Source organism: Zootoca vivipara, chromosome 1, assembly GCF_963506605.1.
Source record: "Zootoca vivipara chromosome 1, rZooViv1.1, whole genome shotgun sequence".
Classification (NCBI taxonomy): domain Eukaryota; kingdom Metazoa; phylum Chordata; class Lepidosauria; order Squamata; family Lacertidae; genus Zootoca; species Zootoca vivipara.
In genome coordinates, this window is record NC_083276.1 from 21212585 (window position 1) to 21239360 (window position 26776).

The 26776-nt window shown below is 45.1% G+C and overlaps 1 protein-coding gene across 2 annotated transcripts; it reads right to left on the minus strand.

Moving 5' to 3' along the window:
• Positions 1-988: 988 nt before the first annotated feature.
• Positions 989-25452, minus strand: CHGA (chromogranin A). Of its 2 annotated transcripts, XM_035107102.2 has the most exons (9): positions 25206-25452; positions 24170-24216; positions 11086-11179; positions 10790-10858; positions 9114-9212; positions 6374-6925; positions 4804-5258; positions 3135-3245; positions 989-1619 (listed from the first exon to the last, which is right to left on the minus strand). In XM_035107102.2, the coding sequence occupies exons 1-9, from the start codon at positions 25249-25251 to the stop codon at positions 1536-1538; spliced, it is 1557 nt and encodes a 518-aa protein (XP_034962993.1). In that variant the 5' UTR covers positions 25252-25452; the 3' UTR covers positions 989-1535. The 2 variants fall into 2 exon arrangements, with proteins under 2 accessions (XP_034962993.1, XP_034963001.1); XM_035107110.2 differs by lacking the exon at positions 3135-3245.
• Between the last annotated feature and the right edge of the window lie 1324 nt (positions 25453-26776).

Genomic DNA, 26776 nt, shown 5'->3' on the forward strand with positions numbered 1-26776 from the left:
CTGGGCCTTGGTGGTGGAAATGAAGCCTCTCCTCCTGACCTGCTCTCCAGCAACTGTGAACTGCCCTGAGACCTTTGGGTATAGGGTGGTATATAAATTCAGTAAATAATAATAATAATAACAATAATAATATGAGGAGGCCATGAAGAGACAACAAGATGTTCCCTTGCCGCCGCCGCCTCTCAGGACAAGGGCTGGCTCATCCTTCTCCCTGAGCTCGGCAGCAGCACTGGTAGAAGAAGAGGAAGAAGAGTTTGGATTTGATATCCCGCTTTATCACTACCCGAAGGAGTCTCAAAGCGACTAACATTCTCCTTTCCCTTCCTCCCCCACAACAAACACTCTGTGAGGTGAGTGGGGCTGAGAGACTTCAGAGAAGTATGACTAGCCCAAGGTCACCCAGCAGCTGCATGTGGAGGAGCAGGGAAGTGAACCCGGTTCACCAGATTACTAGTCCACCACTCTTAACACTACACCACACTGGTTGTCAGTGGTAGGGGAAATAGGGTCATTCTGGGATAAAATCAGAAGCCGGAATGGCAAGTCTAGTTTTCTCCCCATTTCTCCAACTGCACTTTGTGTGTGTGTGCATTTGCGCGCTAAAAGAAACCTGCCCTGAACTGAGGATGAATGGCAATAGCACGGAGTACATTTGACATCAAAATTAATGGAAATGAACAGCACACTTAACCACACCGTGTACTGTGCCTGTGTCTTGTATGCCCCACTCTTCATGAGATAATGCTAAACAAATGTGCCCCCACGATGATGTGCAGATCATGTAATAAGTTGCATATGATCTTGCCTTCCGAACACAGCATACCTTTGTATTTTTATATTGTATTTCTTCTACTTATATTGTAAAAAAACCCAAAAATAAACACAATATATTTCACTCAAGTTGCCCCCGCCCCAGAGATCTACATACTTGAGAAGCACTGCTCTGGGGGTTCTTAGAATGCAGCTGTGAGAGACGAAGGAAGGAGCCCAACGTTGTGTGTTTATTTTCGTCCTTAATTTTTATATAGAATATATTACAGTCAGAATTCTCATCTTTGAATCAAAAGATTAACAAGTTATTGCAAGTTCTTTTATCCAGTACAACCTAATGGTACAAGTTAAACATTCTAGAAAGCTGTCATGGCTTTTTCTTTAAAAAAAGAAAAGAAATGGACAAAAAGGAAAAGGGAAAAAATAAGGTGGGAAATGACAAAACGATCCCTTTTAATCAACAGAAGATACATGAGTAAGCCATACTGCTTGTGATTCTGTAATTCAAAAGTTACAAGCCAGTAGAGCGAGCATGAAATCAAACAACAAGCAAATGTGAATGGAAAGCATTACTACCATACAGAGAGAAATCGATGTTGTTTTTCTAGTGATAATTGGCTTCCTATGCAAAATGCACTTTCTCCGTTATTATTACTTTCATCTTTTTAAAAAACAAAACCACACACAGAGACATTAAATTGCAGTGTTTAAAGGGTGAGTTAAAATTTCTGGCTTCTTGCTTGCGTCGTGTGTTATAAAAAGTGTCAACCCCTTCGCAGGGCATGCAGTTTGTGGGCCACTTTCTCCAGCTCCGCTTCTATCGCTGCCAAACTCTCCAGTTCTTGGTCCTATAAAAGAAAAGGGGGGTGGGGACACCAAGGGTTATTTCAGTGCTGGAAAAGATGGCTCCACAGCTGTGAAACTCTGCAGAGAAAACTACCTGCTTTTAGAGTGGCTCTAAAGACTTTGAAAGGAAAAGAAAAGAATGTCTTTTGCAATGGACTACCTTTGTTTTTGCTGGATTCCACATGACCTGGAAGCTGTACGCCAGCTCCCTCGGCCAATAACGCGAGATGAGCGCCGCAACCCTAGAGTCGTCTGCGACTGGACTTAATGGTCTGGGGTCCCTTTACCTTTTTATTGCACAAGTAGTTTGCTTGGTTTTACTGTACTAAGTCTGTATCATTTTTATAAACCATTTTGTGACTATTTTAGTTTTAATTTAATTAAACATTTTAACTTAATTATTAAATATTTGATGTACTGTACTATAATTTATTATAACAAATTAATACATTAATTTAAATATTTAAAATTTAAAAATATTTTAAATGGGGATGACGACGAACTGAAGGCCCTGCTCTTTGATATATTCAGCATTAAATTAAACCTGGAGTCAGCCATCAGCAGAACCAATAGTGCATGCCATTCTCGCCTATGTAGGATCTTTATCCTGCCTGATCCAATGAGCTACTGTGCCTGCATATTAGCACTTGATATAACAAGAATGGGGAACTTGCAACCCTCCAGATGTTATTGGACTCCACCTCCCAATATTCCCAATCAGCATGGCCAATAGTCAAGGATGATGGGAATTGTTATCCAACAGCATTGGAGGATCACAAGTTCCCCATCCCTGAACAACAGCAATGGTATTATTTAAAAAACAAAGCCCTAAAGGGCTGTCATGTGTCTCTGTATAGTATCAGTGAGTTGGCTGGAAATATATGTTAGCTGCTGAGGAACTCAACCCTGCCCATTTAACGAAAGTGCTTAGAATCTCCTGGAGAGCAGCCAGTTAATATAACCGAAGGGAAGACTTTGTAGCATCACAGGAGACACTTTGTTTGTGGAACAAAATGGCCATTTTCTGTTCTTTTGCAAGAACATTCAAAGAAGTGTGGATTTCAAAAAGTTAGCTGTGTAAGGTGAACTGCGCCAAATTTCTCCATCTCTACTAAGTCTCCCTTCCAAATGTCCTGCGGTCCTGATGAAAATCCAAACGCCTTGAGAGAAAGCAGCCGTCGTCACATGCTGTGCCTTAAGCGCAATGTGTATTTTGACACCAAGGTCGCCCGCAGTATCTCACGACACCACTTGCACCCCTAAGGTGGCTGAGAAGTTCACCCTAACAAAGAGATGTGTGCCGCGTGGTCTCAGCTGATCGTAAAACAGGAGAGATCGCTGAAAACGATCAAAGGTTGCAAAATGTTTTGCCGTGAGTTGCAAGCCAGGTAACTGGTGTTAATGTATCTGTGCATGTTTCTCTTATGTGTTTGAACAATCTCACTGGTATCACATTTCTTTCTCCTCCTAATGAACATGGGCAGGTATGCTGTTCTCCCCACCCCCCTCTCCCTTACTTTTTGCTGAGCTGGCGATGAGGGCTTTTGCTCTGCTACTGGCACCTGAGCAACCGTCGTCATGGTTTTCTGGTGGCCTCCCTGGCGTCTCATCAGTGTCTTGGCAATTCCCTGAAAACACAGTGATTTTGTGTGTGTGTGTGTGTGTGTGTGTGTGTGTGTGTATGTGTGTGTGCATGCACTCGAAAGGAACAAACTGAAACCCCGAACAACAAGGCAGTGTGGAGCTGCAGATCAGTCATGGAGAACCTTGAACCTTCCAGATGTTGCTGAACAACAACTCACATCAGACACAGCAAACATGGAGTGATGGGTGTTGCCATCTGGCAACATCTGGGGAGGGGCGCCAAAGATTCCCCACAGCTGCTGTAGATGGAAGAAAGGGAATAGCCTCTTAGTTTGGTGGCCAAGTAAGTCGGCCTGTTTCTGCTGGCTATTAGGGATCCCAGTTATCAGCCGCAAAGGGAGCTCAGGTACCTTCTTTGCAGAAGGGATTTTGCCATGCAAGGATGAGATACGCCAGCTGAGGCTCCTTCCTGCCACTCAATCAGGCTACAGTAGAGGGGGAAAGGGGCTCGTGGGGCTTTTGCACGGGCTTAGCTAAGAGACCAGCAAATTTTGGGTCCTCCTCTCCTCGATCCCTTTTCAAAGATTTGGTCATTGAAAGCCGGTCATTGCAAGAATTATCTAACAAGTGTTCCCATCCTCCCTTTCCTTTGGAGTCATGCCTTTTTGGTTGTAAACCTGAATGCAGGGACTGTCTTAAGTGTCTCATTGTTGGCATTTGTAAGCTACTCTGGCTGAAAAGCAGGGTAAAGATGCTTAAAATCAATTGATCAGTGTTGCACTTTCAGAAATCTTAATTCTGTACTGCTGAAGGTACAGGAGGACAGGCCCCCACTTCTACTAGGGATGCAGTTCTGACCAAAGGGAGATGGTTTGGGAAACAGGGAGTTTGAGGAAGGCACCTCCAGGGTCAGGGCAATGTGCCTCTCAGTACCAGCTGCTGGGAATCACATGTGCTTCAGGTCCTGTTTGTTGGTTTTCCATAGGCAACTGGTTGGCCATTTTGAGAACTAAATAAGCCTTTGGCCTAATCCAGCAGGCCCTTATGTTCTTGCTCTGGCAGGCTTTTTTTGCCTGCTAAGTATCTACTGCAAAGGTGAAGTATTGCTTCTGTTGCTGCACTTTTTTATGTTTCATCTATCTATCATCTATCTATCTATCATCTGTACTTTATGACAGAACGATTTTACCCTGGCCGCCCTCCAGGGTAGCTCATAGGCCCTAAAAGCCCTAGGTATAAATGCATATGAATATTTGTAAATAAAGTAAGAGCTGCCATGAGTCTCCCAGAAAGTGTCTTCTCCAAAGGAAGCCCAGGCTCAAGTAGCACTGCCCCTGGAGTGTGTGACAAAACAGCTATTGCAAGAAGCAATTTCCTCTGCCAGAAAACTCACTCCATCCTCTTCTAGAACTCAACACACCCAGGCGGCATATACACAAAAATCCTAGGAACTGTAGTTTACTCCCCCCCCCCCCGAGTTACAATTTCCAGCACCCTTAAATGAACTTCCCGGGATTCTTTGGGGCAAACCATGTGCTTCAGTCGCTTGGTGTGTATGCAGCCCCATTCTCAGACTGGTCATTGCAGATAGGGGAGTCTTACCTCTGTTCTCCTGTTAGCGCTTCCTTCTTCATCCTTCTTTTCCTCGGGCAGAGCGGCAAGTGGGAAGGCTCCTTCGCTGCTCTCCTCTTTGGAATGATGCTTCTGCGCTCTCCTCATGTCCTCTTCAGAGGTACGGAAGTCCTGCTTGCGGGATCTGAGAGCCAGTTTCATGGACCTGTCTGGGTCTTCGCTGCTTTCACTTTCCTCGGCCCTCTTCGTAGTGCTCAGTTGTTTGGCCAGCTCATCCATTTTGTTCCATCTTTTGGCATCTTCTAAACCTTTAGGGGGGTCCTCTTCCACTTCCTCACTTTCAGCATCCCTGGCGCGGGAGGTGTCCTCTTCCTGCATTGTTTCATCTCGAGACGTGTGATGCCTTCCTCCCTTTGTACTACGGAATTTCTCTTCTTCTTCTGAAGGCTGTCCATCCCGATCAAACTCTTTAGCATCTTGGTTATCTAAAAGGAAATTGAGCAAAATGAACGTAGTTTAATGGTTTGCTTTGGCTAAATAAAATGCAGGTCGTTTATAGGAGAACAAAGCAATAGACGCCTACTGGCCATGGTGACTATACTGATCATGCAGCCTCCCTAAACACCTTTCTGAAGGTTGTCTGTTGGCCTTCATCTCCTTCATTTCCATGTCTAGCAACCAACACACCTTAGGGCAGGAATAATAATAATAATAATAATAATAATAATAATAATAATAATATATTATATACCCCACCCATCTGGCTGGATTTCCCCAGCCACACTGGGCGGCTTCCAACAGAACATTAAAATACAATAATCTATTAAACATTAAAAGCTTCCCTAAACAGGGCTGCCTTCAGATGTCTCCTAAAAGTCTGGTAGTTGTTTTTCTCTTTGACATCTGGTGAGAGGGCATTACACAGGGCGGGTGCCACTACTGAGAAGGCCCTCTGCCTGGTTCCCTGTAACTTGGCTTCTCGCAGCGAGGGAACCACCAGAAGGCCCTCGGCACTGGACCTTAGTGTACAGGCAGGACAATGGAGGTGGAGATGCTCCTTCAGGTATACTGGACCAAGGCCAGCGCCAACACTTTGAATTGTGTTCAGAAACGTACTGGGAGCCAATGTAGATCTTTCAAGACTGGTGTTATGTGGTCTCGGCGGCCGCTCTGCCCTGTTTTACATGCCTGAAAGGAATGGGTCGAGAGCAGATATAGACCTAGAGCAGAGAGCACAAACAGCCCAGCTATTCCATTCAAATCTCCTCCATTACTTGAGTTTTTGGGTTGAAAGATTTACAGTGGTACCTCAGGTTACAGACGCTTCGGATTACAGACGCCTCTCTCCACACTCTCCCCAGATCTACTCTGGGGGGTTGGGGAAAAACCCCAAGATAGATTTAGGGAGCATGGAGAGAGGGAGATGGGGGAGGTCCCATGGCATGAGCAGAAATCCTTGCCCTAATGAAACAAGTTAACTTGGATACTGCCCATCAGTAAAATAGATCACCCAAGTATTGAAGCTCAGAGTGGTGATGTTGACTGCAACATCAGATAGTAAGTCAAATGAGGGGACGTGGGCTTAAGCTGATAAACATACCATCTTCCCTTTGATCATCCTTGTCCTCTGAGCTGGTCGGACGTTCCTCTTCAGAGGCATCTCTTTCTTCTTCTTCTTCCTCTTCTTCCCCATCCTTCTCTTCCTCTTCCTCCTCCTCCTCCTCAGCCTGGTCTCTGACACTGTCCTCTCCTTCCTCTTCACTTTCCTCCTGGCTGTTTTTGGAAATGTGCCCCTTTTCCTCCCCCTCCTCCCCCACCACCTCATCGTCTTCCTTTCTCTCTTCATCTTCTTCACCCTCTTGGCGTCTCTGCTGAGGGGCCTCATCATCTTGGGCATCATCATGGATGTGATTGTCTACTGTGTTGTCCCAGGGCAGTCCTTCCGTCTCACCAACCTCATTGCCATCAAATCCCGCTGCATTCTCCTTTTGCTCTTCAGGGTCAACATCTCTAGCCCTTGTCTCCCTTTCTTCTACGCTGTTCCTCTCCTCTTCCTTTGAAACATCCCTTTCACTGTTCTTCTGACTTCTCTCTGCCTCCAGCTCTGCAAAGGAGGCCGTGGGCTCCTCGTCAGGGGTCCCCTCGGACAGATCTGACAGGTGAAATGATAAAGTTAAGCAGGAAATGGGCTGTGCTAGAAATGCACAGTAGAAACCAGCCCCAGTTCATAACCAAACCCTTGAATGTTTCAGGTGAGCCAAGCAGTTGCACTTACTTTACTGGGGCAAAGGGTCTTTCCCCAAAATGTGGAACAGTGTGTTGGTTTTTTGCCAATTAATTTTAATTGATTAACAAATTAACAACAAATGAGTTCAAATTTAAAACAAATTTAAAAGTTGACTTCCCACCCCTTTTCCATATGTTTATTTTCTCTCCTTTGCTGCTCGCAATAAGATACTTTCCCCTAATTTTTATTACTTTTCCATCCTTTCTCAGTTTCCATTGGTTGTCATGCAGTTCCTGCTTAGACTTTTGTTTAACTTTAACATTTTCAAAGTTGTTCAAGTAGAGTTATTCTTCCTTTATCTATGCATATAAATCATTGATCATAATTTTAAATTGTATCTCCTCTGATACAACTCATTCATCTTGCCTTTTTGCATTAACAATAACAATTATATAATAACCTTTAACCCTAGCATTCTATTCAGGCTTCATAATCCTCACCAACTCCTGGGAAGTCTCCTGATCTACCTTGTTATGCAATTTCCTTTGAACAAAACAAACCTTGACAGTATCCTGTTTCCCAGGCTGGAATGGTTTTTGTTAGGGATTCTGAAAGAGTCTGCTAAGTTCTTCCAAGAAACATTGCTGGGCAGCAGGTGTGTAGTGGTGGGGAACCTCAAACACAGGGGCCAAACGTGGCCACCCAAGTCTCTCTAATTGGCCCTTTGAGTTCTCCCCAGGCCACAACCCTCATTGCATCACACCCTGAGTATTTTTGCCTGGCTGGAATCTGTCATCAGACTCTGATAATGACTCCATAGCTGCCAAGTTTTCCCTTTTCTCGCGAGGAAGCCTATTCAGCATAAGGGAATTTCCCTTAAAAAAAGGGATAACTTGGCAGCTATGAATGACTCTCGCTTGCATGGACAGAAGATAGAGAGGAGAGTGTGAGTGGATGGGTGTAGAAAATAGCCGATTGTGCAAAGGTAAAATTAACTGATTGCCACATCATGAGTACGGGGCCCAGATTTTTTTTGATTGATTAATTATTATTATTTTGGCAAAGTAATAATATAAATAAATAAGAATAAAGCACCTCACCACTGAGACCATTCCATTGTAACTATCCAACCTCCCAAAATTTCAACACCTCTTGCGATGGTTTGATCCCTTTCCCTTTTAACAGTACAAATTCTACAAACACCCTCCATATCTCCTCAAAATCATTTCTCCTGCATATCCCCCATCTTTCCTTAATGGTACAAGTTAATTCATCATTCATATTTATATCCCGCACCTCTTTATACCGTTCTTCTATTTTATATTCTCTCTGCCCCTTCCACTTCCTAGGTATAATAATTCGTGCAGCTGTCAATAAATTTGTGAGCAAGTCCTTCCCAGCCTGCAAACCTTCCATCCTCATCGTAAATTGATAATAATGCTACCTCTGGACTTTCAGTCAGCTTTAACCCAGTGATTTCTGTTATCTCCTTAAACACCCTTTGCCCCACCCCCAATGTACATATTTACACCCCACCACATGTGAACATAATTCCCTGTTTCCTGGCATCCCCTCCAATATCCAGATTGTAACCCTAGAGAACATGTACTTATTTAACCTCTATTCAACTGTGGGAATGAGGAGATGGCATGTTTTGCAGAAGTGTGCACACCAAGGTCCTTTGAAACGACCTCCACAATTTACGTGGCTTGCACTGACTTATGTGTGGGTTAAGCTGGTAAGGTAAAAGGTAAAGGACCCCTGGACGGTTAAGTCCAGTCAAAGCCGACTATGGGGTTGTGGCGCTCATCTCGCTTTCAGGCCAAGTGTTTCAGGTGTTTGTCCACAGACAGCTTTCCAGGTCATGTGGCCAGCAGGACTAAACCGCTTCTGGCACAGCAGGACACCGTGATGGAAACCAGAGTCACGGAAACGCCACAGCGGTACCTATTTATCTGCTTGCACTGACATGCTTTTGAACTGCTAGGTTGGCAGGAGCTGGGACGGAACAACGGGAGCTCACCCCGTCACAGGGATTTGAACCATCAACCTTCCGATCAGCAAGCCCAAGAGGCTCAGTGGTTTAGACCACAGCATCACTCGCGTCCCTGACCTCTTTCCGTGTTCCTGTTGCTTTGGCTTTCAAGGACCTCAGAAAGCTCATCTTCAAAGCCGCTGCTTTTCTTCTGCTGCTCTGTCCTTTCGCTTGCTCCTGTTTTTATTCCGCACACAGAAGTTTTGATGAAGGGGAGATGGGGACAGGAAAGAGAGAGACAAGGAAATCAACGCTTGGCATCTATCCTCTTTTAAAATACAAACTATTTCAAGTGTGTTCATTCTCCTCGCAACAAGGGCACGGGAAAAACCTGTTGTCTAAAAGCATTTCCCCTCCCCGCCTGGAACAAAATGCATGTTACGTTAATCATAGAACTGTAGCATTGGAAGGGATTCTGAGGGTCATCTAGTCCAGCTCCCTGCCTTAGGAATCTTTTGGTTAGCCAGTGGGCATCTTCCCCCCCCTTTCAAAATAGCAGCCATGGTGGGTGAGGTGGATTGGGAGGGAGATTTAACCATTCCCCTCCTAGCAGTCACACACACAGCATGGCTCTGAAGCTGCTATTTGCACCAGGAGGCAAATAGCAATAGCAGCTTCAAATAGCAGTGGGTTGGGGAACAGACTTCCATTGGGGCTGTGATGCTCCCACCCATGGCAGCTAGTGTGTGTGTGTGTGTGTGTGTGTGTGTGTGTGTGTGTGTGTAAAGGTAAAAAGGTAAAGGACCCCTGGACAGTTAAGTCTAGAGACAAAGGTGACTATGGGGTTGTGGCGCTCATCTCACTTTCAGGCCGAGGGAGCTGGTGTTTGACCACAGACAGCTTTCTGGGTCATGTGGCCAGTATGACTAAGCCATTTATGGTGCAATGGAACACTGTGGCGTAAGCCAGAGCACATGGAAGCGCCGTTATCCTTCCCACCGGAGCGGTACCTATTCATCTACTTGCACTGGCGTTCTTTCGAACTGCTAGGTTGGCAGAAGCTGAGACAGAGCAACGGGAGCTCACTCCGTTGCAGGGATTCAAACCGCCGACCTTCTGATTGGCAAGTCCAAGAGGCTCAGTGGTTTAGACCACAGCACCACCCGCTTTGCATATATTATAACATAAGAAGAGCTTCCTGGCTCAGCCCAATGGCCCATCTAGTCCAGCATCTCAGGTCTCAGCTACATTGGCATTGAAAAAGTGCTTTGTACGTTGTTTATGCATTCTAACACTGTGACACCAGATGGCGCTGTGGGGTTCCGTTTTTGCTAACCCGTTTCTCATACAAAGCTTGCAATGCGTTTAACTGAAACGCTTCTTTGATGTCTTTCAGTTGCCATTCAGATTCTTATGGTAAGCTTGCAAGATGGACTTGGGCACAACACAACACCTGAGCACAACACAAACGCAACAGGCTTTCACTGGGCTGAAATGTGCCTTCTGCAGAACAGCTAGCTGAAAGCTTTTTTAGGCTATTGGGAGCATAGCCGTTTTTTGCAAAGGCTGTCTGTAGACAGAACAGTGTGTACTCCTCACACAAAACTGACCAATAGCCCTAACCCCAGGGCAATATAAACCCTATGTCAAATAACATGAAATGCTGCAATATGAATAGATAATGCAACTGCCTTATTCTGCATAATTTACTCTCTCGCTTTTTCTTAATTTTCCATTTGGGGAAAATACAAGAAGCTGTGCATGCCTCTTAAGTGAAAGACTGGGCCCTCCCCATGATTCCAGCTAAACTGTACCTTGGACTGCAATCTCCTGAAGTTCTTTTAGTAAGTTTTGATGGCGAAGAATGGAAAGGATTCTTTCATCTGCAAAAAGGAAGAAGAAGCTTGTCAGGGAAACCTGTCAAAGTCAAGGTGAGCTGGCATACTCATCATAGCTCCATTAGCACATGGGCTGGTTGAGGTTATCTTTTTGGGGTTTTGTTTTTTTAAAAAATCCATTATGGCAGCCCATTAAAAAAGAACACACAATTTAATTTTATAATATTAACACATTGGACTTTTCATTAGTAAGGGAGAAAATGGCGCTGTACCTCCTTGAAGAGTTTCTAGGCATTCCTGGCTGATTGGGAGTGGATTTGGCTTTGACACTATGTCAGAAATGACCTCGACGATGCAGTTCATCACCTGGGAAAACACAAATATATTGGTTTACATCCCATCCTTCTGCCAATGAACTCAGGACACTCTGGACGCGGTTCTCCTTCCCTCCCCCCCCATTTCATCCTGACAGAGAGGTTCATGGCTGAGTGGGGATATGAACCCAGGTCTCCCCAGCACTAATGCAACACTCCAACTATGCACAGGGACCCTGTGATGCCCCTCTGGACTCCAGCTCTCATCAGCCCCATGCAGCATGGCCAATGGTCAGGGATGATGGGAACTGTAGTTCAACAACATCTGTAGGGCTGCAGGTATATGGAACAGTGAAATGTGTATGGTTCCACATTTAGTCTGGCTACATATACATGACATTATATTCTACAGTCAACACATGCTGAGATCTTGTTTCTTTTCTTTTTTTATATAACTGTTATTAAATTTTCTGTTTTACAATTTAAAATACACATTTTGACATCCTTAAGATATCAGTGACTTCCCTTCTTCTCTTTCATTTTACATATCACAAATCCCTGCATATTTTACATAAACAATACCATTCATTATTCCATTATTACATCCATCATAAGTTATTTACACTGTTGAATTTATCTTAATGCTGCCAGCGTTTTCAACTGTACACAGTTCCCATATATTCAATAAAGGTTTTCCAATCTTCTCTAAATGTATGTTCTTCTTGTTCTCTTATTCTATATGTTAAGTCTGCAGGCTGCGCATGTTATGTCAACTTAAGCTGCCACTCTTTTCTGAGATCTTGTTTCTTCTACCTAGTCCATATACAATCTGGACCTAAATCACATTTTGTGTCCCTGAAAAACATTTCCCCCACAAACTAGTTTCATTCTGAAAATCAAAGCTCTGTGCCTATAGGCTCTGCATGACACCCATGCACCCTCTCTCCCACGCCCACCCCCTGCCAGTGTGTCCATTTGAAACCAGATGGAGCCGGTCTCAGCAATGGAATGGATGGGTGTACCCATGCCTGCAAAATGATGTTGTGGGTGGCTGTGCACCAAGATACAGTCCCAGACTTATGTACAGGCTGAGCAGGCTGCAGCCCAGGGCCTGATAAATGAGCAAGCCCTTAGCCTCTTGCCAAAAAATAAAAATTAAGCAGGCAGATTTTACTATCTAGACCAGGGGTCAGCAATGTTTACCTCACCTGGGCTGGTTCACTCCAGCAGAGATTCCCCCCATGGGCCGGATCGTGTGTGAGCCTGAGCGCATGCGCTCACTATTTCCGGCGTCTGCGTAAGCAAGATTTCCGGTGCTGTGGAAGCAAGTCCTCGCGCTGCGTCAGTTTAGCGCAGCACGTGGGGACTCACCGAGCAGCTTGTGGGCTGGTTAAATGACCCCCGTGGGCTGCTTGTGGCCCGTGGGCCTTAGGTTGCCTGCCTACTCGTGATCTAGATCCAGTTGCTTAGTAATAGTAAAGAAGAGAACTAAGTTTTGTTTCTTGTGATTAGATGCTATTATGTTTAGGCCCCCCAAGTTTACATAGCCTGAGGGACTCCAGTTGCTTAATCTGGGCCTGTCAACATTGCAATTTCCATTTTCTTCTTCATTCGCCATGGGCACATGCAGGGTGAGAAAGGCATGGATAACCTAATGTAGGGGAAATCCTTGAGCTGACAGAATGCTTACATACCACTGCTTTGGATCCAGCCCGTTAGTAGCAGTCTAAGCTGCTGCTAGCATCACTTAACAAGATAACCGAGCCTTAATAATAATAATAAAGCAATAAATGTCAACATTGTACTCTGCCTTTCAATGCAAAAGGGTCACACTGATGGCAGTCCAAAATTGCCCATGGGCACCAGGTTGGGGGAGATTGGTTAAAAGCCCTGAACACTTTATCCTGTCCTTGCTGAGCACCACACTTTCCAAACCGAAGTTGAAAACCATGTGCTCATATCACAATTTATCAGTCATGCACAGGAGGGATTAATAGCACTGCAGTATTTAAGCCCTGTTTTTTAATTCTATGCAGAGGAGCACTTCTCAATTAGGCTGCAAGCCTATACAGATTTACTTGAGAAAAGCCCCCATTGAGCTCAATGGCACTTACTCCCAAGTATATTGGCATAGGATTGCATTCCTAATCATACGGTAAGCAATAATCCACATTGACTCTCATATAAACGGCAGGGTGTGTTTGTGGTACTGGTGTTCCTTTAAAGTTATTGCAAAGCAACATTCTTTTCTAGAAGCAGAACACTTTTAAAGACTCGTCAACAGCAGGGTGTTCCAAATTTAAACCTCCCACAAGCTGCTGCAACACAAAACTGGACAATCACAGCTGCCCTTTAAATTAAAAATGTGTGGGCAATTGAGTCCCAGTTGCCAATAACTTCCCTTCGCCAAGCCTGGTCCAAATGTTTGTGGTTTGTAAGTGACTAACCTATCATCCCCATAGAAAATTGCTTTCCCCATATTGACATAAAAAGAAATTGGAAATATAACCACATTGCTCCCACGGTCTTCCAGCTTTCAAACCTAGTGCTCATATATATATATATATATATATATATATATATATATATATATATATATGTGTGTGTGTGTGTGTGTGTTTAAAAAACCCATGCATGCACACGCACGCACACACACGCACACACACACAGAGATACCCATCTTTCTAATCCACCTGCACCTCTTTTAAAACAACCCATTAATAAAAGAAATTGTTGTTTGACTTCAACATTGATGAGCCCCAGGCAGCATAGTCAATAGTCAGGGGCAATGAGAGTTGGAGCCCCCCAAAAATCTGGAGGACCACAAGTTCCCCATCCCTGTTTTATTGGATAAAAGGTAAAGAGACCCCTGACCATTAGGTCCAGTCGTGACCGACTCTGGGGTTGCGACGCTCATCTCGCGTTATTGGCCAAGGGAGCCGGCGTACAGCTTCCAGGTCATGTGGCTTGGATGACTAAGTCGCTTCTGGAGAATCAGAGCAGCACACGGAAATGCCTTTTACCTTCCTGCTTGGAGCAGTACCTATTTATCTACTTGCACTTTGACATGCTTTCGAACTGCTAGGTTGGCAGGAGCTGGGACCGAGCAACGTTGCAGGGATTCGAACCGCCGACCTTCTGATCCCTTGTTTTATTGGATCTTACTGGCATTTGCCTTTATTGCTTTGGGTGCTGTTTTATTTCTTTATATTGTTTTGTGTATCCTTCTGAAGAAGGGATCAATGATCTGGGAGAGCCTGTAGCAGCCAGGAGTTGAGAGTCAGAGGCAGGAGAAGCTGCAGGATTGGAAAGTGAAGAACAGGTGGAAGGAGGGAGGGAGAGGTCAGGCCCAGGGCTTCCATACTTCCTCCTTCTGCTCCCACCTCTCTTGCTTCACTGTCTCCCAGAACGAGAAGAGGACTGAAGAGGGAGGAGCAGAAGGTTCCATGCAGGCAGAGTCTTCACTTGCTTACGTGGAGCTCAGATCAGGGACATACTTAAGCCAAGGCCAGGGGCCTCTCTGTTGCGGCAACTGCCTCATCGGGGCCATACCTAGTAGCTGAGAGACGTAGGACTAATGCAGCGTTTCTCAACCGCTGTTCCGCAGCACACTAGTGTGCTGCGAGACGCTGGCTGGTGTGCCGCGAGTGCGCCGATGAGAAGGGCGATTTGGGGAGAAGGGCAATCCCCAAAGCGAAGAAGACCTCAGGCCTGGCAGCTAGGCCTCTTCCCCACTCGCACCCCGCGCCGTCTCCTAGCAACCGGCCGTTGGCGGCACTGATTGGCCGGCGCGGCTCCCACCGCCATTTTCAAACGGCTTTTTTTTTTTGCCGAGGCGGCCGAGCGGCCCTCCTCCCTCAGCCGCCGCCATTAACCATTCTCGTCCCGGGCTTAAGCCCCCTCTGAGGAGGAAGGGAAGGCGGGGGCAGCAGCAGCAAGCGGCGAGGCCTGCCGCCGCCACGGGGGGAGCGCCTGTGAGGCGCAGCGACGGCGGTGCGCTTCTATTCGAGACCACCGGAGGGGCCCGGCAGGCCTCCTCCTCCCCCTCCTCCTCCTCCTCAACCGCCTCCTCCTGCGGGCGGTAAGTGCCCCCTCCCACCCCTGCCCTGGGTCCTTAGGGTGAGGGGCGGGTGACGAATAAATTCATGGTAATAGGAATAATAGGTATCGACGAGGGGGGCAGGCGGTGTGAGGTGCTGGGGGTGTTGACCCCCTCCCCAATATTATTCGCTTCAAAAGGAGGGGGGCGTAAGAGCCTTCAGCCCCCTACCCGTCACAGGGACGATCCGATTGCATCGCCACCACCACAATCATTATTGATTACAGTACTATTGAACCCCAGGCCCAGTTTTCTCCCCGAAAAGGGGAGGGCGGCACAGAGTTGGTGTGCCTCGTGATTTTTTTCATGGAACAAGTGTGCCGTGGCCCAAAAAAGGTTGAGAAACACTGGACTAATGGACCTGCCTTTCCCTAACTTGTAAGTGTGTTTTTGACAATGAAGAGTTAATTCTGCAATCTGGGCATTTGGGGCCTGCTAGCGCTGTGACACCCTGCAATCCTATGGCTCCCTGGGAAGGTACTCAAGAGGATGCATCTCGTAGTGGGAAGGGCCAGGGGAAGACGTGGATCCAAAGGATCCAAAGCCGGCTCTGACCCCTGAGCTGCTCCCAAACCAGGAGAATTAGATAAGGAGAAAGAGACCACTTTGGTCCCCATCCTCTTCCAAACCTTAGACCTGCCTCCTCCTCCCAGTTGCAGTACTGCCAACTGCCCCCATGCAGTGTGGGTGTTTTATTCATTGATAAATAATGTGCACTTCATTACATCATTTGCTCAAGGTGGCTTTTTAAAAAGCCATTAAAATATATTTGTAAAAAATAAAAATAAAATCACAGTTCATTAAAAAAAAACACCACTTAAGCAATTTCAAGCAGCAGCAGAAAGATTAATGGCAGCACCATTGTTCTCCAAAGCCATTAGCAAAGAAAAAGAAAAGGTGTGTGCCTTATACTTCTTCCTGAAGCCAAAAAGGGAAGTTTCACTGATCTGTTGGGTACTAATTCTGTAGTCTTACTGCACAACAGGCAGGTTGCCTGATAAAGGTAACCGAGAGCATGATCATAGAAACAGAATTGTAGATTTGGAAGGACCCACTAGGATCATCTAGTCCTACCCCCTTAACACAATAATCTTTTGCTCAACCTGGGGCTCGAATCCACAACCCTAAGATTAAGAGCTTCATGCTCTACCAACTGAGCTATCCCAGTATCAATAAAGGGGGACACATAACAAATATGTTCTTCATTCTTGTTTTGCACATGGCACTGAATATCATATTATTCTAGTAGTTCTTCCTAAAGACCCATGCTTTTATTTTATATTCTTCAGAGTTTTTAAAGACTAACTAATTTATTTATTACAGGTAGGTAGCCGTGTTGGTCTGACACAGTCATATATATATATAACCCCCTTCTTCCAGGTTAAAGAGCACAACAGCCTCAATGTTGGAGAAAACATAGTTTCAGGGCCCATAGCAACTTGCCTGGTGGAAGACTTGCTCTAGTTCTGGGGAAGAATGTCAATCGTGCATGCAAATATTCTAATTTGGGGCACCATTTTGGAAATCTGCTATGTGACCAATTGCTATGCACTTTGGGTTAGCAACTGTTGGTCTCTGAGTCAATTCCAGCTCTCAAGGCTCCCCCTCCTCCCACAGTGATGGGGGAACCTCTGGTCCTTCAGATGTTGTTAGACCACAAGTCCCATCATCCCTGATCTTTGGTCATGCTAGCTAAGGCTGATGGAAGTCCAAAAACATCTGGAGAGACAGAGGTTGCCCTACTGCTGCCCAATCAGTTGCTAAAGGCAAGACAGCTGTGCAGAGGGGCTCCCACAATTGGATCTAGACCAAATTAGTCCCACTGAAATCAATGTGATTTGAGTAAGTCATTATTCACGTAAGCCCAATTGATTTCAGTGGGATTCAAGTGTGACTTTGCCTGGATCCAATGTGCTGTGGAGAGAGGATTTCTGACACATTAGTCCCACCCCTGCTAGATGTGGGGAATATCTGGATCAATTGCAGCAGCTTGGGGTGAGGTGTCCAACAAGAACAGGAAAGGAACAGGTATGATGAGCTACATCTGCATTATCTTTTGTCACTGTGAGAAGACCAGAGGTCCTTGACTGCTCTAGCTGGGAGTCTGACAAGCCTTTATTTGCTAACGACACATTAGGACAACACACAGCACAACTGCACATAAAGCCACGGGCGAGGGAAAAAAACACTGATCTACTGATTTGTGATGCATTTTATACTTATTTTATCAATTGCATTTTATTGTTGGTTTCATGCTGTTCACCACCCTGCAATTTCCCCCTTAATGTTAGTGCTATAAAAATGTTCACAGACACACAAAAGATAATGCATTTGTGTTCGTATATGGGCAGGTATGTGAGCATTATGCACACATTTCAAGAAATGGGTGTTTGAAAGATGTGTTTTCATAGCAGTGCTTTATTTATTCACATTTATCACTGGCCTTTCTGCAAGCGCCTGAGGTTTTATATAAGGAACAAAACAATAACAGAGCTAATTAAAAATATTGAAATGGCATACACCCCTCAGCACTTAGTCATAGCAAGCATAAGCAAGCAAAGGAAGAAAAATGAGCAGCGTTAACTGTTAAAAGAATGGAAAAACAGAAAGGTTTCAGCCTTTGCATAAAGGAAAACCATCCATGAGCCTGCTAAGCCCAACCGGGGATTTTATTTCACGGTCGAGGGGCCACCACTGAGAAAGCCCAGTCTAATTGTGGGCTGGGAGGAAATAGCATCTGGAGGTCTTAATGGACAATAACTCGGCATTTAGGGTGTTGGTGACTCTACAAGGGGCACTGATTAAAGGAATGGGTAATTTCAGTTGAAGTGAGGTTGAATTTTTTTTTGGAAGGCTGTGTTTTCTTCACTCTGACTGAATTACCTTTCAGCCATGCAGGAGATTTGAGGGTCAGGGAATAATGGATTCTACGGGAGACCTGCTTCATAGTTCACCCATTGGATGTATCGTGGGAAGGATGGGATTACTTTGAGCATCTGGTTGGTCACTGTGGGAGAGAAGATGCTGGCCTAGATATCCTGTGCAGGATCCTTTTTATGGCCCTATGGGGCTCAGCCTAGAAACGTGTTGTGGATGCTAGAGCTCAACCCTGAAATAGATAAAAGCTATAAAATGATGCCTCTCTGGTTATGAGCCGTCTGCCTTGTGGGATGTTGCTGTATGCCTTTCTGCAAGCACCTTAGGGTCTGTGCAGCCAGCTGGAGGGTGTTAGACACTTAAGAACCAGGTCATAGGCTCCGATACAAATTTGTACGTGCTAATGGATGTGTACAGATGCAAGGTTGGGCTTCTGAGCAAACCAAGATGATGGATCGCTGGGATCCCGCCAGCATTTCATTGGCAGGAGGTGGGGCCACACTCTGCAAGCTGCAACAGCAGCACTTTTCCTTTTTTAAAGAGAGGGGTGATCCAGGGCATCTGGGGCCAGTGCAAGAGACCTGGGATTTGGGTCTCCTGGGCCACAGCTCATACTCACGCAGTTGGGGTTGGAGGAAGGGGCATAGCTCAGTGGTAGAACATCTGCTTCCCAGGTTCCCAGGTTCAGTCTTCAGCATCTCTCTATGCAGGTCTGGGTATACCAGTGGTGGCATAGTGGTTAGAGTGCTAGACTAGGTCCTGAGAGGCCTGGGTTCAAATCCCCATTAATCCACGAAGCCTTGGGCCGGTCACTGCCTCTTAGCCTAACCTACCTCACAGGGTTGTTGTGGGGATTAAATGAGTAGGAGGAGAAAGAACCTTGAGACTTGGAAAAAGTTGGGCTATAAATGCAAACAACAATAAATGCAAAAGCCTGAGACTCGTGGAGAGTCGCTGCTGTACAATACGGAGCTGGGTTATATTCCTGGATTAGTCTCAGGAATATACTCTTAATCTCAGGGTCTTGGGTTTGAGCCTCATGTTGGGTGAAAATATCCTGCATTGCAGGGGGTTGGACTAGATGGCCCATGTGGTCCCTTCCAACTCTACAGTTCTATAAATCTATAAGCAGGCAGGAAGGCAATAAGAATACCATGTCGTCTTGTGGGCAGGGGACAATTGGAGGCAATTGGAAGGCTGTCAAGCATGACATTTCCCTATAGCAAGTATTTCATTAGAGTGATTTCCCCTAATTTTATCCAAGCCAGGTATGTTGTCCCAACAAACAGGAGAAAGAAGCAGACTCATAGCAGGTTTAGAATAACATATAAAGATGCTGAGTGGGGTCCCTTTGAAGTATAACCAGCAACAGTAAAGTAGAGATTTTTAAGGGGAAATGATGGACATTGGCAGGACAGTTTAAGCCACTGGCACAGCTAAAAGGAAGAGCTAATTTGCACCCTTCCCTGTTTTATTTGAAGGATAGAATAAGGCTGGTGTAAGACTAATGACCCTTCCTTCTGAGATCTGCTGCCCAAAGCAGCTGCTTCATGTTCCTCTGTGGTATGCCCGGCACTGCAGATTGGTGAATTATATGATGGGTACCTAGAGGGGGAAGGGAATCAATGTGTGTGATGCTGGCAGTTTTTGCTATGGAAGTAGGCTAACTTCATAGCTCACAGCATTGACCTTCTCACATTGTCAGCAATGCTGGATGGCCGAAGTCAGCAGGAGGTGCTGTGGTCGGGGTGGGGGTAGGGGCGGGGCAGAATTGAGTTCTGACTTGGTGGCTTGCAGAGGGAAGCAAACCGTTCTGCAAAGGCTTAATGGGGAACAGTGCTGTTAGTAATTCTTTTATCTTATTTTATAGCATGCTCAGTGTGCAGAGAACTTCGTGAGGCTTACAGCTTATGGATGGAGGGGGGTTATTGCTTTGCTTTGCTTTGCTTTTGTTTTAACTATTTAAATTGTGCTTTTATCCTGTATTTTGTATCTTGTGAACTGCCCTGAGATCTTTGGATGAAGGGCAGTATATAAATTTAAACAACAACAACAACAACAACAACAACAACAACAACAACAACAACAACAACAACAGCACCACTCAAAAGTAAATCCTTAAACGGGGCTTACTCCTATGTAACAATGTGTGAAATTGTAGCCTTAATGGCTGCAGACCCCCAATATCTTTATGTTGTAGATTGCTGCTATTCTTGTTTGACACATGGGCATTGGTAATCTTGAAATGAGCATTGACTCGTTTATTATAGGCTGAATCAGTGCAAGCAAGATAATAATAATAAATAATAATAATAATAATAAATTTATTATTTATACCCCGCCCATCTGACTGGGTTTCCCCAGCCACTCTGGGCAGCTTCCAACAAAATACTAAAATACTACTGTATTCAAACATTAAAAGCTTCCCTAAACAGGGCTGCCTTCAGATGTCTTCTAAAAGTCTGGTAGTTGTTTTCTTTGACATCTGGTGGGAGGGCATTCCACAGGGTGGGTGCCACTTAGTATCCCCTGAAATCAATGGGACAAGTTTGTCATGGCTTAACCTGAGTCCAAATCAATGAGAACTAAATTCAGCTAACTTAATCTGGATTGTACCCTATATTTATACAATGCTCTTCCTCCATGAGGCTGAGATTTGTTTGCATATGGTCCTCAATCCAGCATGCATATGCTGAAACCTGGTCATATCAACACAGACAGCACTGGGCATAATTCTGACTCGACTGCAAGCCTGGAAGTTTCTCATGCAAACACAGCTCAGGGCCCAAACTTCCTTATATTCAGCAACAGAACCATATTTTTGGCCTTTAGATTATTCTCTACACCATTCCAGTCTTTGCACCCAGTTCTACAGTTCCAGCATTTTAATTTCAAGCCACTGACAACTGCTCAGGGGTGCTGCGGTGCAAATGGTACCATCAAACATTTAAGGAAGATTTTTCAACAGAGATCCGTATAATTGCAGATATAAAAGCACTTGTGGATGGTAGTAGGGAGAGGGAAATTGTGGGCTTATTAGAGTTTTCTCAAACAGCTGCAGCCAAGTATTCTGTACAGCACGGTGCCTCAGAAAGTGCTGATGTGCTTTTTTCTCAAGAAAATGTTGCAAAATTGCAGTTATTTCAGCCAGCATGGGGGCCCCAGACAAAAGTGAAATTACATCCACCCCCTACCCAAAGATATTTGGAAAACTCCAAAACTGCCGCTGGGCATGAAGAGAGCTCCAAACAAAATCTCCCAGCTGGCAGAGATAGGGGACAGTGCAGCATTTCTTAAAGCACATGGGCTGAAAGGTAATTGTGTTTTTTGGAGAGATTACGGGTAATTAGCGAAGCTGGCAAAAAGCTTTTTTCCATCCACGCAAGAATGGAAAGCTCTCTTGAAGCAGATTTCAGTAAAAATTGGAGGTAAGGCATGTAAGCTCAACTCCATTAGCACTTACAAGGGAAGCCAATTTAGATAAATTTAAAGTGGACAGCCTTTTTAAAAAAAGGTTGCATAAAGAAACATTGTAGTAGAGAATTTTGACTGCAGATTTCCAGGTGATATACGAGTGCACACACACACACACACACACACACACACACACACACACACACACACAAAGCCCTGAACAGCCTGGAACCCAAAAACCTGAGCAAATCCCTTTTCTCATACCAACCTCTCTAGTGCAGCCCTCCTAGGGTGTCCCTGTGAGCAGCATTCAAAACTCCCATTGTTCTAGTCGCATTTTGCAACAGGGAATTTCATTAGCGTGAGCAGTTTCTGAGCAGTACTGTGCCTAAGATTTCAGATTAAAACTGCAGAGCAGAAGGAAAGGAGAACCTTTTTCTGCCTTCAGCTACTCTGAAGACTGGAGAAGAGACCCTCTTAAGAATATTAGAGGGGTGGGCAGGAGAAGGACTAGACTATGTGAAAATGAACATAAGATTTTAACTGCAGTTCATCCATTTTCAGCTTTGTATTCTTGTCTTTAAAAAAGCACGCCTAGACACTCCATTGTGGCACCCATAACCTAGGTTCAAGGTGCCATTTAGCTCCTAGCTTTCATATCTCAGTTTCTAACACTACCCGTGAGGGCTCAACAGTGCAGGGGTTTGTAGGAAGACTTTTTCAATGACAGCTCCAAAACTTTGGATTTTGCCACTGTGGCGTGTCTTGCCTAAGAGTTGTGCTCTTTTGGAAGGAAGATGAAGATGGACCTCTTCTGCCAAGCTTTTGGAGGCAAAGAGGTGTGATTTGTTGAGGTCAGTTTGTATTGTACCCGTTGCTTCCCCCCCCCAATTTATTAATTTATGCTGTGCTTAATTCACTTTGAATCTTTTAATTGCTTTTAGAAATATGAGTCGCTGCATTTTTAAAAATAATTTGTGCTCCACCATTTGGCTATGTGATGAAGGGGCGTAGAAGTATATAAATAAATATAAATATAGGGATAGTAGGCAGCAGATACAGCAATGACTGCTGTGTTAGTCCCAAGATGTACGAAGTCAGTCTTAGGCTTAACCACTTGCCCCTTTACCCATGACAAACTGCAATAAATCAGGGGGTGAGGCAGAGCACTTATCAATGGTTTGTAAAATACCGCTGTGAAAAATAGACAAATACTCCGTCCCAGCACAGATCTATACAGTAGAGAGATGCACTGTGCATCCACATTGTGGGAGACCACCAAATGTGACACCAGTTCCTTTCCCCACCTGCACTGTTGAGGATGTGCTTCCATGCCCACTCCCACAGTCCTCTGGCTGTGCATACACACAGCCCATGCATGCATTTGACTTTGAAAATAAAGGTATGAAAGGGGCATCCAGTCTAACCCCAAGGTCCAAATGATGCCTCCCAGTCCCACCAGTACTGTAGATACATAAACCAGACCACAGTAGGCCATAAAGGAAGGTACATATTATACAAGGTAAAGTGGCCTCAGTATGGTACTTTTTTCATTTCCTGTAACATACTTCTCCCGATCAAATTTATACCTTACTACTTTACAGCTCAATGTGGCTACATGGATAGGTGACAGAATGGATTGGTGGAATTAATGAATTCCCAGTCTGTCTGTTTTCCCATAATCATATTGCCACACAAGTACTGGGTAGAATTCACGGGGATCTTAATAATCTCCATGCCACCCATTGGCAGTCCTGTAGCAAAATCCTCATCCAACCATTTCTTCAAATGTGGATTTACAATATTTCAATTATAACCTACTTCGTACAGCATATATGCTTACCCACTGATTATCTGAGCCTTAGTTATAGGTAGGTAGCCGTGTTGGTCTGCTGTAGTCGAAACAAAATTTTACAAAAAAATTTGTAGCACCTTAGAGACCAACTAAGTTTGTCATTGGTATGAGCTTTTGTGTGCATGCACACTTCTTCTGAGCCTTGATATTGAGCTCTTAAGCTCCTGGCATAATAATACACTTGTGTAATGTTCGTTTTGGTTTGGTTTTGCCTCACTTTAGACAGTGCATCAGTCTTAATGACAACTTTCAAGTATGTTACCCAGTAACACTTAAGCCCTTTAACAGCAGGGAGTTAAGTTTAGTCCACAATGGGCTTATGCAGGATATAATTGGAAAGCTAATTCACTAACCTTTCAGATACTCAAGAGGGGCACCTACAGCTGCTATTAAACAGTGATGAAATTACGCACATCTTTGTTGTCTTGCTTTTAATCACATGCAAAAAGTGGGAAGGAGCAGAAACTAGGGCAAGGAAATGACTTTTTAGAAGGACTGTTTCCTACATTTCCCAGCAACATGCCTGGGTTTACCCCAGAGGATATTTGCAGCCAATATTTGCTCCATGTTTTTAGGTACCAAAAAAAAAAAGCACATATGAATCTAGGATATATACCTAAAAATGTAACATGTTAAGTGGTCTCCACAAGAGGCAATTAATTGCTTCTTCTTATTCATTTCAAGCTATTATATATTGTGGAACCTTTTAAACAGACAAGACAGGACACTGCCCCATAGTTCTGCTTAAACAATATTCCTGATTTATTTATTTTTACCATTTTGTTTTTGCAACTCACCTTTGTGTCATCTTTAGTCGCTGGGTTTGTTATTGGAAGTGAAAGTACTGCAAGAGAGAAAGGGAGAGAAAGGCAAGAATACCTTAATATTACATGTTCTCTGGAATAGTTCCAGCCAGCTGGCCCATGGCATGCAAAACTCAGCCAATGCAAGCCAGATGGGGAAGAGAGAGCGATTGGCACAAATATATTCTGCTAGGATAATAAGTCACAAAAACAGCGTATGAAATCCAGCATTGCAAGATTGCTCCACTGTGGGGCTTAAAAACAGAGAGAAGTGCTGTGGTTGATTCCTGAACACAATTGCTTAAACAGACATCCAAAGTGAAGGATAAGTGGACTGCAGCAATGATTGCGTGCTGGGATGGGGGTGGAGGGTGGATCTGCAACAAATCATTCAGAAGTAGATTGCAGAATCTTTCTTTTCAGCATCCTGAGTCTGAGTAAGCTGGTTGGTGGTTTCTTTAGGTTGTTCATGGGTGCAAACAGATAAGAGGAAGCGTATGGGTAGGAAGCTAGGGAGAGAAAGGAGGAGGAAGGAACGTTTTTGTTGTTGTTGTTTTTTGTTAAAAAGACAAAGAAATTGCAGGGCGGAATTTTTATTTTTATAAGGGGAGGAAACCAACCAGACTCAAAAAGGAACTCGAGTGCTTTGCAAAATGGGTCGACTGGGTTTCAAAAAGTTTGCTGGCTTAAAATGACCTTGTGGATCAAGTCAGATTCTCGAGGCTCTCGCAGGAGTTCCCTGAAGTCTCTTGACTCAGAGAACTGCGTGGTGCCCCCAAGCCAACTCTCCCCTCTTCCAAAAACAAGGCAACTCCCCGTCCTCCTGGAACAGCTCCTCCATCTTGTGTCCACCGTAGCAGGACGGGGCAACGGCCCCAGCAAGCCAAAGACCGCGCCTCATCGCGCCTCTGTCCTTGGTGCTGAAATGAACAGCCACTGCGGACAGCGGCCCCCAGGCAAGTTCCATAAGGCAGAGGAACTGCGGGCAGCAGACGGAGCCAGCCCACCCACCGCTGCCTCGGAGGCTTACCTTGCGCTGCGAGGAGGAGAACAGCAAGCAATACTGTGCGGGTCATGACGCTGGCAAAACGGGCTGCAGCGCCGAAGACTGGCTAGAGGAGATCTCTCCTGCCTTTATTGCTGACGGCCGGGCTTTAGAGGTAGCAGCTGGCGGACTCAGGCGGAGGGGGACTCTGGCATCCGGCGAGAGCTGAGCCGGGAGGCAGATTAATCAGCCCGTCCCCTTCCCTTCCCTAGATCCTCTTCCTTCTCTGATGCTGATGATTCCCGACGGGGCACTGCAGCAGCAACCTCATTTATATAGCTCCCCCCTCCCATCTCATCCCCTCCCTTCTGTCTCCCCCCCCTCCCCTCCGGAAACGGCGTCAGGAGGAAGCCATCTCTCCCTCCCAGGAAGGGTACGTCCCAGATCTCCTTGGCTAGAGATTGCAGAGCCGACGCACGGCTAAGCTACACTTTCTGAGCTTGCCCGCTTAGAGCAGGAACCTGGCTACCCTAGTCAAAGCCGTGCTGCTGCTGCTATGGGACAGCGCTCGGCTCCAGGAAAAGAGGCGTATGCCAGCTCCTCCTTTTTCACACTCTGTAAGCTGTGATAGAGAAGGCACAAATGCGCCCAGTCGAAATGCTCACTGCTGGCAGGTAACCTATGGCGCAGCGTCGGCTCCAAAAAGAGGGAGGGAGGGAGCGGTTAAGGGGGCGCCAATTATGGTGGGCTGTCATGTTCTTCAGAGAAGTTAGAGGTCTAGTGATTGAAAGGTGTCAAAAGAAGAAGAAGAAAGAGATGACCACAGCAAATAAACCCTTAAAAGTTCAAGGGAGTACTTTTCGGTAAGCTAATGTTGACTCGCCTCTGAAGGCTCGCCTCTGAAGCTGGCTGTGGATCTTGAGTCCTCCTAAAATCATTCCTCCCTCCCCCACGTCTGAAATGGCATTCCTGTTAGATTAGGGACACACAACTGCAACCACTAAATTGTGTTTTCACAGACATTTAGGACCTAACTACAGTACATGTTACACACAAGCATAAAAATCCTAATAACTGCTTTCTATCTTCAAACTCACTTCTGGAACATTACAGATGTAGAAGCTCATTTGGATGCGAGGGATGGGGTGGGGGTTTGAAGAGGAAAAGTAGCAGGTGGAAGGAGGGTTAAGTGCTCCCATCTCCTGCCCCTGTAATTTCTCCACTTCAAATTGCCCCCTAAAGCTTTCTTTTTTTTTCTCCCAAGAAAAAGGAGGCAGAAAGCTTTTGTTGTGTGCCTTTAGGACCACTTTACAGGAAAAACAGGTCTTATCAAATGTCAACCAGTGTCTTTTCTTACAGTGGAAGGAGGGGTGAAGGTATGCAAACACACTAGAAAACTTTTATGGAGCTGAAATTGGACAAGAGCTAATTTGAACATGCATGTTTGCTTATTCCTTTACTTATTTTCAACAGCTGTCTCCTTCTTTCCTATAAAAGAAAAATAAATCAAGGTAGCAAACAAAGTGATAGGAAATTAGAACAATATCAAACAATAAAATGCATGCAATTAGGCTAAAACTACAATAAACTCAAAGTCAATATGCTGCAGGGGGAAC